The 12,725-nt window shown below is 37.1% G+C and overlaps 1 protein-coding gene across 1 annotated transcript; it reads left to right on the top strand.

The window, feature by feature from the left end:
• Positions 1-331: 331 nt before the first annotated feature.
• LOC117345234 (dolichyl-diphosphooligosaccharide--protein glycosyltransferase 48 kDa subunit-like) lies at positions 332-10,258 on the top strand. The gene is made up of 11 exons (XM_033908260.1): positions 332-514; positions 1,149-1,259; positions 1,669-1,755; positions 2,328-2,431; positions 2,759-2,853; positions 4,878-4,971; positions 5,845-5,990; positions 6,643-6,790; positions 7,393-7,513; positions 8,638-8,744; positions 9,766-10,258. Exons 1-11 carry the CDS (start codon positions 373-375, stop codon positions 9,919-9,921), a joined length of 1,311 nt encoding a protein of 436 aa, XP_033764151.1. The 5' UTR covers positions 332-372; the 3' UTR covers positions 9,922-10,258.
• Positions 10,259-12,725: the final 2,467 nt, after the last annotated feature.

Here is a 12,725-nt window from a genome sequence, read left to right as displayed (position 1 = left end):
AGAGATAAAAAAAAAATACAATGCATTTTGTTCATTCCGCTTTCAAATCACAAAGACTCTAGATTATTAAGGCCTACAATGAACTAGGCCCAGATGTTCATAATCCAGAGCACAGGTTCAATGTTGGCAGCGTTTCATTGGTCAAATATATTGGATTTACTAATTCTTCCGCACAGAAAATAGTCTTGTTTACTTTTTCGATCTTTAAAATAATTGGAGGTGTTATCCATAATAAGATATATATGTTTCCAAAGCGTATGCAATTTCGATTTATTAACTATAATATATGTTCGCACATTTTCATTCTAGAAAAATGCTAGGAAATTGTATAATCACTATTTGTCATATCACTACGCGCAACTCAAAGACAAAATGGCCGCCTCCATGATGAACCTGGCCGGGTTGGTGTTGATTGCTGTTATTTGCAGCGTTACTGCAAATAAAAGGACGTTGGTTTTGGTTGATAATTGGTCAATTCGGGAAACGCATTCTGTCTTCTTCAAGTCACTGAGAGGTAAGCTCTGGGTTTTCTGGTATTTGTTGAAGCGGTCGCCGGGCATCTCGCCGGTATTTGCCACGTCACTGACTTAGCAGTAATTTCTCTATAAGGGAGGATGAAGAGCGAATGCTCCTAAACCAATCTAAATTATGGAGTTTTAGCTTGTATTTATGCAAATGAAATATGGGCTAGCGGATATGGTTGCAAGTATTTTCAATAAAAGAAATGTTGGAGCAAGAAATCGCACCACACCGCCTTGAAAATTCAGGATATGCAAATGCAAAATCTAGACCAACTAAGAATTACATTAGGCCTATGCAGTATACTCAACCGGTACAGGTTATTTCAAAATGTTTACATACACAACCGAAATCACAACACACTTAAAATGCCGCACGCCATTTATGATTACAGTAAATTTAAATCTATGCAGAAGAAATTCAAGAATGGAATATGACTTATACTGAATGCAGTACTAGTAGTGCAATGAAGGTAAATCGTATTGAAATGGAATTATTTAGATAATTTTTTATTTGTTATGATGCCGTATCTCTTTGGTATGACAGAGTATAATCGCAACTGAAATAAATAGTGTAAAAAATCCATGTATAAAGTGAATCAAATTTTGAGTCTTTTTATCAAATTACAGATCAAGGATTTGAACTGACCTTCAAGACTGCTGATGATGGAGGTTTGGCATTGGTGAAGTTTGGAGAGTTTTTGTATGACAATCTAGTCATCTTCTCTCCATCAGTAGAAGGTATGTTTGATAAGTTTGGCATGCAATATGTACAGTGCCATGTATTTATGGAACTAATTACATTATCAGGTTGGTGAACTTGTGTTTGATACACATTAACTCGCCTATTATATGGAAGTTTATAAATATGTAATTAGTACTCATGTTTATGTTATTGATGGGTACAATTCAAAATTAAAGGAAATAGTGGTGAGTATTAAAAATGTGGGGCAAATCGCTTTCCAGAAGTCAAATAATTATATTAATATTAAAGTTCAGCAAGACAAGATTCATTTATAAATTGATACACCATTGTCCTGCTTTTTGAAGCAGGAGGAATCGGATCAATCTAGAACTTAGTCAAGTATTTGTGGTGTTTTTGCAACTTGCATAATAAAACTTTTAAACAGATAATCTTTTATGAATGCAGACTTTGGAGGAACTGTTGATGTGGCAGCCATAACTAACTTCATCGACGGTGGAGGAAACATTCTAGTGGCTGGAAGCTCCAACATTGGTAAGCTCTCATGCTAGTGTGGAAATGCAGCAAAGACATAGTAAAATAAATAATCAAGCAATAACAAGTATGGGTTTTAGCACGCAGATTCATTGTTTTCCCCAACTTCTAGTCTGGTAGACTATAAAGAGTAGTCTACTGACTACTTTTTCTCACTGATTTAGTGATTAGGGATGGGGCCTTTTTGCCTCGCTCTGAGACGAAAACCTCCGAATTATGAAGGAAATTTTCAAGAGTAAACTCCAATTTTTGTGAATTTGACTTAAATGTAAAAATAAATTTGATTGGGAATGGCTCTACCCAATATCAGCCCCCAAAAGCCCTCAGAAAATTACCTGTAATAAGGACTGTTCCGAAATTATTTGTGTTGGGAGGCATTTTTTTCCCAGAGACCCACCACCATTTCAAAGCATATTTAGCATAACAATAACTATAAATCTGCCACCATCTATCAAATTTTAATACAAGAGCTTTTCACCCCATCACAGATAACTCTGGAAAAGCCCTAACATTTTCTGTGCAACTATGTTGTGGACTTGTGGTATATGGGTTGTGTCCCTTTACTTTTGTAGGTGATCCTCTCAGGGAATTAGCTACAGAATGTGGTTTGGAGTTTGATGAAGAAAAGTCAACTGTCATCGATCATTTGAACTATGATGCTCAGGACCAGGGAAAGGTATTTAATGTATTCAGTCATGTTTTATATTTTAATACACTGAAAACAGCAAGTGTGCTGTATGTATGCATTATATTTAAGTATGTCCAGTTAATAGTAACAACTGTTCGGAACAACTGTTTCAATCAATTTATTTGTTTAACTTATCATAAAATTAAGAAATTATGAGAGAAAAAAATAGCATATTTCCTTAACTTGTTATAAAATTAAGAAATTTTAAGAAAGAGTAACATCATAGAATAATTCCTGTTTGTGAAGAATTGTTTTATGATATTTTATTACTTAGATTAGAGGTAAGATTTGAATTCTATTATGCATTTGTTGTAGCATACCTTAATTGTGGCAGATCCCAAAAACTTGTTGGATGCTCCCATGATTGTAGGAGCAAAGGCCACTTCTCCTTTCCTCTTCAGAGGTGTAGGGTAAGTTTCTAGGGGTATTGAATTTAATCTTTTACCATAGAAGTTATTTGGTATAGATTATTGGGCCACGATAGCTCATTGGCTCATGTAACCTCAGGTGAAGATCCGAGGTACAGTGGACCCGCGATAATCCGGACGCCGATAGTCCGGAAAACTCGCAGTCCGGACGGAATAGCACGGGAACGGATTTCTGTAACGTTATTTGTACTCACCAGTCCGGAAATTCGGTTTCCGATTCCGGAAGCCCATTTTGGGAACGGAAAGTACTTTTCATTAGTAAATTTCCCCCGATAATCCGGACGATTTTTTCACCACGAGGAAAGAAAAATGTCGGGCAAGTCACCCGTGTCGACAGCTGTACAGACTATCGCTTGGCACTGTGCGTAGTCATAGCGACCGCTGCCAGGTCATAGCCCCGGGTGTTTACCTGTGTTACAATGTAGCTCTGTTTTTATAACGGTACATTGCTTTTCTTTACGATCGACCTAAATGCTTCAGTATTAAAGGGTTTTATAGTGTAGAGTGGTCTTGCTTTTATCAACTTGACGTACAATATCTATTATAGTTATTTTACATATTGCAATTTCGTAGTTAGCAATAATTAATTCACTAACATACAGTATGTGATACGATACTTAATCAATCACAAATGCATGTAATAAATTTATTATCGGTAATTAACATCACCAGAGACCTCTGACATCACTAACAATTGTGTTGGGTAAACAAGGATATCGGCTTGTAACACCGTTACGTGTAATGACGACTCATTGAAAGATGCATGTTATTAATTACACACATGGTACATTTACCGGGTCTTTCATTTCAGGTTCATAATTTACGTAAAAAAACGTACATTGTACATAGTGGGTCTTTCATTTCAGGTATTTAACGTATGTAATTTCTACTCGTTTGTGAACCTCTGGGACGTAACCCATGTGTGTTGTTTGTAGGTCACATATGTCCGCTATAAATAAAACAACTTTCACTTCACATGTTCTTTTAAAAACATTGTTTATTTTTTAGTTTCTACAAAATAAAAGAAAACAAGAATCATATCAAGAACATAAGTATATTTATTTTTTAAAAAGACTGACAATAAGACGTGTTTATGAAACGTCATTAAAACGTCCCGTATTGTATAGAGTCAAGGGAGATAACTCTTACACAACAATTTTTTTTGACCTGGTAGACGAAATTCGGTAGTCCGGAAAACTCGTAATCCGGACGGTTTGGGCTGGGAACGAAGGTGTTCGGATTATCGAGGGTCCACTGTACATGGTTTAAAGCTCCCTACATGTGTTGGTTTGTGTTACTTAGGAGGCCAAGAAACAGGCCAGTCTGTGCTGCCATGGTTATATACTTGGCAGGATGGCATGTATTGGTCCTCCCTTTTATTGTTCAGTGAGGTAGTCACCAACTACTACAAGGGGACCATGCCTCAAAATGACCCTTGTTGTTCATAACGCAATAAACTCGACAAGCAAACAAACAAACAAGCATGGCATAAGGTATATTTGTCCTCTGTAGGTCTACAGTTCAAATTCCTGTATTATTTTAACCTAGAGCCATGCGTGAATTCTGTCATCTACTAGGTTGTATTTTAGAAATTCATTCTCAAGTATGTCAGGTTGGAATATCAAGGCATTCATGATTTTAATAATAATAAATATTTGATATTCTTTATTTAAAATTGATGATATGTTAAGGTTAAAAGCTCATCTTACACATATATGGTCAAGATAAGTGTAGAATATACAATATTTACAACATAGGACAGCAGCTTTTTATGAGACAACTTTGTATTTTATGATTGAATGGGATAGAATCAAAATTTAGGATTTTGGTGTATATTATGATCAATATTCACACGTTGTTCAGTCATGTATAAAAAAAATTCAGCAGATTTGGCTTCTTCAAAATTTAATACCTGCTCTTAAAGTTTCTGAAATCACTTTTCTTTTGAAGTTGGAAAAACCATGAAATAGCTCTGTTGTTGAATGTTAAGTTGTTTTTCCTTACAGTATGATTGCTGACCCAGAGAACCCCCTGGTGTTGAATGTCTTACATGCATCTTCTACAGCCTATTCCTTCAATCCCGACAACAAGATTGAGGATGTGAGTGTTATCAGCTTTAAATGACATGGGTTTTTTTAACTATTTTTAGATGTTACATTTTTTTTTTAGATATTTTTGAAGAGAATTCATTCAATACATGGGAGAGACAATTCTGCTAGCTAGCCAGACATGCAGAAAGGGTGTCGAGAGCTGACGGAAAGTTTGCACCACCATCAGATTACCATAATCACTCCGTACAATATCACAAGATAATATTTAAGTCATATTGTAACAAATGACAATGAAAAAGCTACTGAATGCTGCAGACCTCAGAAATTAAGCAAATATGGCCTTCGATTATTTTCAAATGTAATCATTGTTACTGTAACTACTTTGGACTTGCAGTTTAAAGAAGTCTTTTCCAATGGTCAATGATATTATTAATTTAAGGAATTACATGTTAAGAGTTCCAAACAAAGACAAAAATATGCCCTAAACAGTTTATGAAAGTATATATGAAAATTCCTTAGACAATTAGTCTACAGAAAATTGAAATCCCATAGCCGAAGTCATTTTTCCATAGACCCATTTTGTAAACACATATTGTTGAAAGTAACATAACTATGTCACAAAAGCGCTTACATCTTCTAGTTCATACTTGCTCAAATGTTTGAAGCCAATAATGCACTGATCTCGTTAAAAAATATCTTGATTGTAAGCTCTGATTTCATATGATGGTTCGTCAGAAAATATAGGAATGTTGTTTACACGAATCATAATGTATGTCAGGACTCAAACTTTTCATAGCCAACCGGGCCAACACATAGAAATTTTACATATACCGGCCAGGTTTTCTATAGCCTCGGGCCATCGGACCACCTTTACTTTCAAACACTGCCTAAAACTCATGTTTTGAAATGTTTTATTTTACAGTATCCCCATGCTGTAGGAAGTAGCACTTTGTTAGTGGCAGCTCTCCAGGCCAGAAACAATGCCCGTGTGATGTTTGTTGGATCTCTCGACTTCTTCAGTGATGAATTTTTCACTTCTCCTGTACATCATGCCATCACTAACATGAAGTAAGTCCTGGTCATTTTATCATGTATAGGTAACTTCTTTGTCAAGGGAGGTAATCATTGTTGGAAAAATTCAGATCAGGCTATTCCAGTATAATAATCTGCCAAGAAGACTCAGGAAATAATAATTAAAAAAAACTCACTTCATAGTGGGTAAACAGAAAATTTGTCTGATATGGTACTGTTTTAATTTAATCACTTCTGTTGGTGGCATCTAATTAACAAAACTGGAAATCTTCTGTAGGGTAGTTATTTTAATGGTTGCATAGCATTCTCTGTGGCTTTTCTTGGTTTTTCCTGCCCAAACGTTAATAACAACAATTATGAAATAAAGAGTTGTTAAAAGGATTGAAACATTTAGACATTATCAGGGATCAATCTAGGACCGTTTTACTACCGGTATTCGGTAGTTTCCCTTCTGTAATAAAATTCCCCTTCTGCAGAATATTCCCCTATTTATACCTGGAAAATGCTGTTTTCTCATACAATTTCCCCTACTTCATAGATGTCACTCCCACTGCTGTTAAGTACAATTGCAAGGGAGTGTTAAAATGTATATTATTAACACATTTCAATACACAATTTTGTTAATAAGTCAGAAGAAGAGATGCACATGTTTTGATGGAAATATTAATTTATCCCTTTACTTTGACAGACATGAAAAATCTGGTAACGAGCAGCTGTCAATGAACTTGGCCCAGTGGGTTTTCAAGGAGAAGGGTGTGCTTCGTGTAGGGACTGTCAAGCACAACAAGAAGGGCGAGCCCTCCCCACCAATGGCCTACACAGTGTATGAGGAAGTGGTAAGAAAACCTGATTCCTTTAAACTTGTATCCTCCAACAGAGATTTGGAACGGCATGCTTTGAGCCATTTACCTGTATTAGAAATACTCTCGAGCTATTTGCCCACTACCCAACTTAACTATGACCCTTATCTACATTATTTCCAATCCCAAAGTACAAAAACTTAAATTTGAAATTCCACCAGGTACTCTATTATTACCAGTATTGTAATGTTATGATAGTGATTGCTCAACAAGCGGGAGTCCTGTCTGTCTGTAGTCCATGTTACCTCTTTAGGGAAGTCATTTGTTAAATTGGTAGTTCGGTAAATATTCATAGCTGAAATATGAGAGAGTTCCAAAATGTATAATACAAAATGAAACTGAAATGGAGTTTTCAATTAGAAACAAGATGAAACACTTGTTCAATATATAGGCAATAAAAAGACAAAGAGCTTAATTGTGGAACGAGAAAATCTTCCGACAATTAAAGATTCTGTTTTGATCAGTTTGTCGTTTTCCCGCTTTTGAATTAGACGAGTAACAGGTGGGCGATGCAGGCTCTTTGTACCTCTTGTTATGTTAACCCCCGATGTAATGTAACCAATGTGTTTGTGTCGCAGGAATACTCCATTGTTATTGAGGAGCTGAAGGCAGGACAGTGGAAACCATTTGACCATAAGGATGTCCAGCTTGAGTTTGTACGCATCGACCCATTTGTGAGAACCCTGTTGACAAGCAAGAGTAAGTAAGATGGGATCTTTACAGGTTATTGTCTGACCCACAATTTTAAAAGTTGTTCTATTAATCTTGTCTTACTTTAATTTCATCCCTTTCAGCCTTATTTCAAATAGCCACACAGGGGCTATTGGTTTCGGTTTCCTCTTCCCATCTGTCTTAACTCTTTCCGTACTTTGTGTTCTTTCCGGATTCCGTACCAGAAGTAGTTATTAGGCTCGCCCCCAGAAGTTTAAACAGTATGGCAGACTACATGTGCATTTTCGGTGTGTTGTTATTTTCATACAGAAACAGAAAGGTTAGTGTTATCTTTGTACATGATTAAGAAATATTTAACAAAATAAGATCTAGATCAGATTTATCACTCTGAAACGTCCTAGACTCTGATATCTAAAATGCAAATGTAGCAAGCCGCCATATTGTTTACATTAAAGAACATATTGAGAAAATATCAACTATTACACTACCAAAAAAACACTTCAAATAAACGAAATAAAAATTAATTTATCAACCAAAGTGTTTGGTTTAAAAGCTTTGAACACATTTTATATATCATTGCATTTGGTAATTGTATTCGGTTGATGCTGTCAACAAATCAACACTTTAAAAACGTCAACTTTGTCTGTCGACTATAGTGGACAGCGGGGAAGACGGAGCTTGAAATCATGTTGACTATAGTCGACAACGGGGAAGAGGGAGCACATATTTATGTCGACTATAGTCGACAACGGTACTGAAAGAGTTAATGTCAGGATTTGTCATCCCATGAGGGATTATGATCAAACTTCACACAATGATAAAGGACCATTATATCTCCGCAAAATTCTAGCTTCAGAGATTTGGGGTCAAGGTCACTGCAACTATGTAAGCGGGTGTCGATACAGGACATTTATTGCTTTAGCAATACCATGTATATTGTTAATATTTATAAGTAAAAAAATGTTAAGGGACAGGATTGTTGTTATTATCCTAGGACATCAACTGAAATGTTGGTCTGGCAGTGAACATAGGTTACAATATGATTCATACATTATTTCTCAATTTTTTGGAATCACAAAGGAACATTGTGAGGCTATTTCTTCCATTTAACATTTCTGTATTTCATTGTCAGATGTGTAACTTTGTTTCAGACGGAGTATTTGGTGTAACCTTCAAACTACCAGATGTATATGGTGTTTACCAATTCCGTGTGGACTACAACAGAATAGGCTTCACTCACCTGTACAGTACCACACAGGTAAGATATGGTCAGTGAGTGGCCAATACTAGACTGCAAAGTACCACACATGTAAGACATGGTCAGTGATTGGTCAATACTTGACTGTTCAGTACCACACATGTAAGATATGGTCAGTGAGTGGTCAATACTTGCATGCACAGTACCACACATGAAAGATATGGTCAGTGAGTGGTCAATACTTGCACGCACAGTACCACACATGTAAGATATGGTCAGTGATTGGTCAATACTTGCATGCACAGTACCACACATGAAAGATATGGTCAGTGAGTGGTCAATACTTGCATGCACATTACCACACATGAAAGATATGGTCAGTGAGTGGTCAATACTTGCACGCACAGTACCACACATGTAAGACATTGTCAGTGATTGGTCAATACTTGTATGCACAGTACCACACAGGTAAGATATGGTCAGTGAATGGTCAATACTTGACTGTTCAGTACCAAACAGACATGATTATACAAGCAAACATCTAGTGACTGACAGAGAATAGATTACACAAACCGACATCTAGTGACTGACAGAGAATAGATTACACAAACCGACATCTAGTGACTGACAGAATCAATTACACAAACCGACATCTAGTGACTGACAGAGAATAGATTACACAAACCGACATCTAGTGACTGACAGAATCAATTACACAAACCGACATCTAGTGACTGACAGAATAGATTACACAAACCGACATCTAGTGACTCACAGAGAATAGATTAGTAAGATTTCACAAACCGACATCTATTGTTTTAGTACCAATTACGCAGAAAACATATTCCACTTTTGTAACCAGCATTCAGCTGATACCTTCGTTATTAAAAAAAAAAAAAAATCACAACTATTTATCAGGCCTCAAGCCCTGAAGGAATATTGTTTGAAAATGAATTTTCCCTACTCGGAGATAAGAATGACCTGTGGAAGTTATTGGGGTACAATATAATGCACTCTGGTAGTATACATTTCCAGGTATCTGATGACATCCAGAGTAACCAGTTCCTTTTTTGTTTTGCAGGTGTCTGTGCGGCCTCTAGAACATACCCAGTATGAGCGGTTCATTCCGTCTGCCTTCCCATACTATGCCAGCGCTTTCTCTATGATGGCAGGAGTGTTAATATTTAGTATGGTGTTCCTGCATTTTAATGATACACCAAAAGAGAAGAAGGAATAACACATGCATTTAATAGTTTAATGTACTCAGAGCAGAAAAGGAAAATTGTCTTTGTGCTAGAAACATTGGAAAAGTAGGAAAATATTCTGGTTTAATTCAGTTACAAAGAAAAACTCGCAATTTAATTTTCAAGATAAAATTTGCTTGTTGGCTATTTAACATAGAAGCCTATTTTGGAGACAAAATTCGATTGAATAGAACCTTTTCCTCTTGAGTGTTATCTTCATAGTATTTTGTAGAAAACATGTCTTTATTCATTCCATATCTCTTTATGCTGTTGTGTTTTATACTGAATCAAGAAATCCTAAAATTAAAGGAAATATTTTTGAAAAAATAATTTTGTGTTTGTTTTTATCACTTTCCACTCGCAGAATTTATGATTCTCTGAGAATCATGGCGGGATGCCTAGATCTTGAAAACATCAAATCTTATACATGTACATCCCGTAATCAATCAAAATTCTATTTTTATAAAAATGTAATTTTGGCGCGAGTGGAATTTCAAATGCGACTGGCTTTGTCAGTTATTTTGAGACAGGATTGTGCAATATGTTTTACACCACTAACAGCCGTCCGCATAGGGTTCGTATTATAGAAAATAAAATATTAGACCCTACATATATTGCTATTGTAGAAGGGCCCTTTTTTCTAATAAATACTTCCAAAATGTATACGTCTGTGCCACGCTTCTGCTGTTTTGATAGGTACTGAGTAGAGAGTACATACCCAATGGGCCCCTCCCCATACATCGTAACGTGTGACCTTGATGAAACGGGACCCATTATCCACGTTGACACGTAGGATATATAACCGAGGTTTTTAAATACAAGGGAGGTACTATCGCAGACATTACATAGCTATTACAGTATGGACATAATACAGTGAACTTGTATAACATATACATGTACATGTATATCAAACTGTTACATAATGGAGAAACACTTTCTTTAAGTCGTTAACAAAATATGGGGTAATAGATTAGTCTAGGTCTAGGGGAGGGATTATATATACCAATACAGCAAGTTCCTTTTTAGCTCACCTGGTCCAAAGGACCAAGGTGAGCTTATGCCATACCGTGGTGTCCGTCGTCCGTCCGTCAACAATTGACTTATTTGACTTCTTCATAACCGCTGATCGGAATTTCACCAAATTTGGTCAGAAGCATCCCAATGGGTAGGGGACTCAAAATTGTACAAATGATGGGGCGGGGCCAAAAGGGGTCAATTTAGCTATATTGATATAAACGACTTCTCTGAAACCGAGCAATGGATATCGCTCATATTTGCTTGGTAGCATCACTATGGGATGGGGATTCAAAATTGTACAAATAATGGGGCTGACCCCCTGGGTAACTCTGGGGCGGGGCCAAATAAGGTTAATCGGGCTATATTGATATAAACGACTTCTTCTCGGAAACCAAGAAATGGATATCGCTCATATTTGCATGGTAGCATCACTATTGGGTGGGGATTCAAAATTGTACAAATGATTGGGCTGACCCCTCAGGGGCCTGAGGGGCGGAGCTAAATATGGTCAATTGGGCTCCGGCTATATTGATATAAACGACTTCTCCGAAACCGAGCAATGGATATCGCTCATATTTGCCTGGTAGCACCTACTTGGGGTAGGAATTCAAAATTGTACAAATGGTGGGGCTGACCCCCTGGGGGTCTTAGGGGCGGGGCCAAAAAGGGCCAGTTTGGCTAGATTGATATAAACGACTTCTCTGAAACTAAGCAACGGATATTGCTCATATTTGCCTGGTATCACCTCCTTGGGGTAAGGATTCAAAATTGTACAAATGACAGGGCTGAGGGGCGGGGGCCAAAAGTGGCCAGTTTGGCTAAATTGTTATAAACAACTTCTCTGAAACTAAGCAATGAATATCTCTCATATTTGACTGGTAGCATCCTCTTGGGGTAGGGATTCAAAATTGTACAAATGATGGGGCTGAGGGGCGGGGCCAAAAGTGGCCAGTTTGGCTAAATTGTTATAAACAACTTCTCTGAAACTAAGCAATGGATATCTCTCATATTTGACTGGTAGCATCCTCTTGGGGTAGGGATTCAAAATTGTACAATTGGTGGGGCTGACCACCCGGAGGGCTGAGGGGCGAGGCCAAAAGGGATCAATTTGGCTAAATTAACATTTTTAGAATGCTTATGATTTATTGACATAGCAATACCAGTGACAAATATACTTGAGCATTATTCTTGTTTCATATCTCATGAAACCAGGTGAGCGATACAGGCCCTCTGGGCCTCTTGTTTTAAATAGCCTTTAACAGGGAGATTGCAATGTACTGTGGCGGAAGAATTGGATGGTATGGTTCTCAAACAACTAATTTAAACACATTTTCCCGGTAACGAAATACTTTTTTCCTCGAATATGGGTCAAGGCTCATGTAATTTCTTTTCGCAAACTCTGCCGGGCATCAAACAAAGTTGACCCCTGTGTCTTTGAATATGGGTCATGGTCATTTTGGTTTTCGAGAAGAAGTTGTTTAAAAAATAATACGTTTACGACGGACGCCTAACATTCGTCTTCTTGGCAGTGAGAGGTAATGTACCACAATGTCTTCCGGTGTTTCGTCCCTATATTTAATTGACATATCCTAGAACACTGCTGACATTTTTAAACCGACACAGATACGGTCAATCTCACTGTCGGGTTGAAGTTTGTAAGCAGACGCAGATGATTGCGCAGACTGAGCTACCAGATGACGAACATAGCCCACCGAATTGGTTGTAATTCAGATTTTGTTTCATAGAAGCCAAATATCGTACTACATGACGTATTGATATA

Source organism: Pecten maximus, chromosome 16, assembly GCF_902652985.1.
Source record: "Pecten maximus chromosome 16, xPecMax1.1, whole genome shotgun sequence".
Taxonomy (NCBI): domain Eukaryota; kingdom Metazoa; phylum Mollusca; class Bivalvia; order Pectinida; family Pectinidae; genus Pecten; species Pecten maximus.
This window is presented reverse-complemented; position numbering and strand designations above follow the sequence as displayed.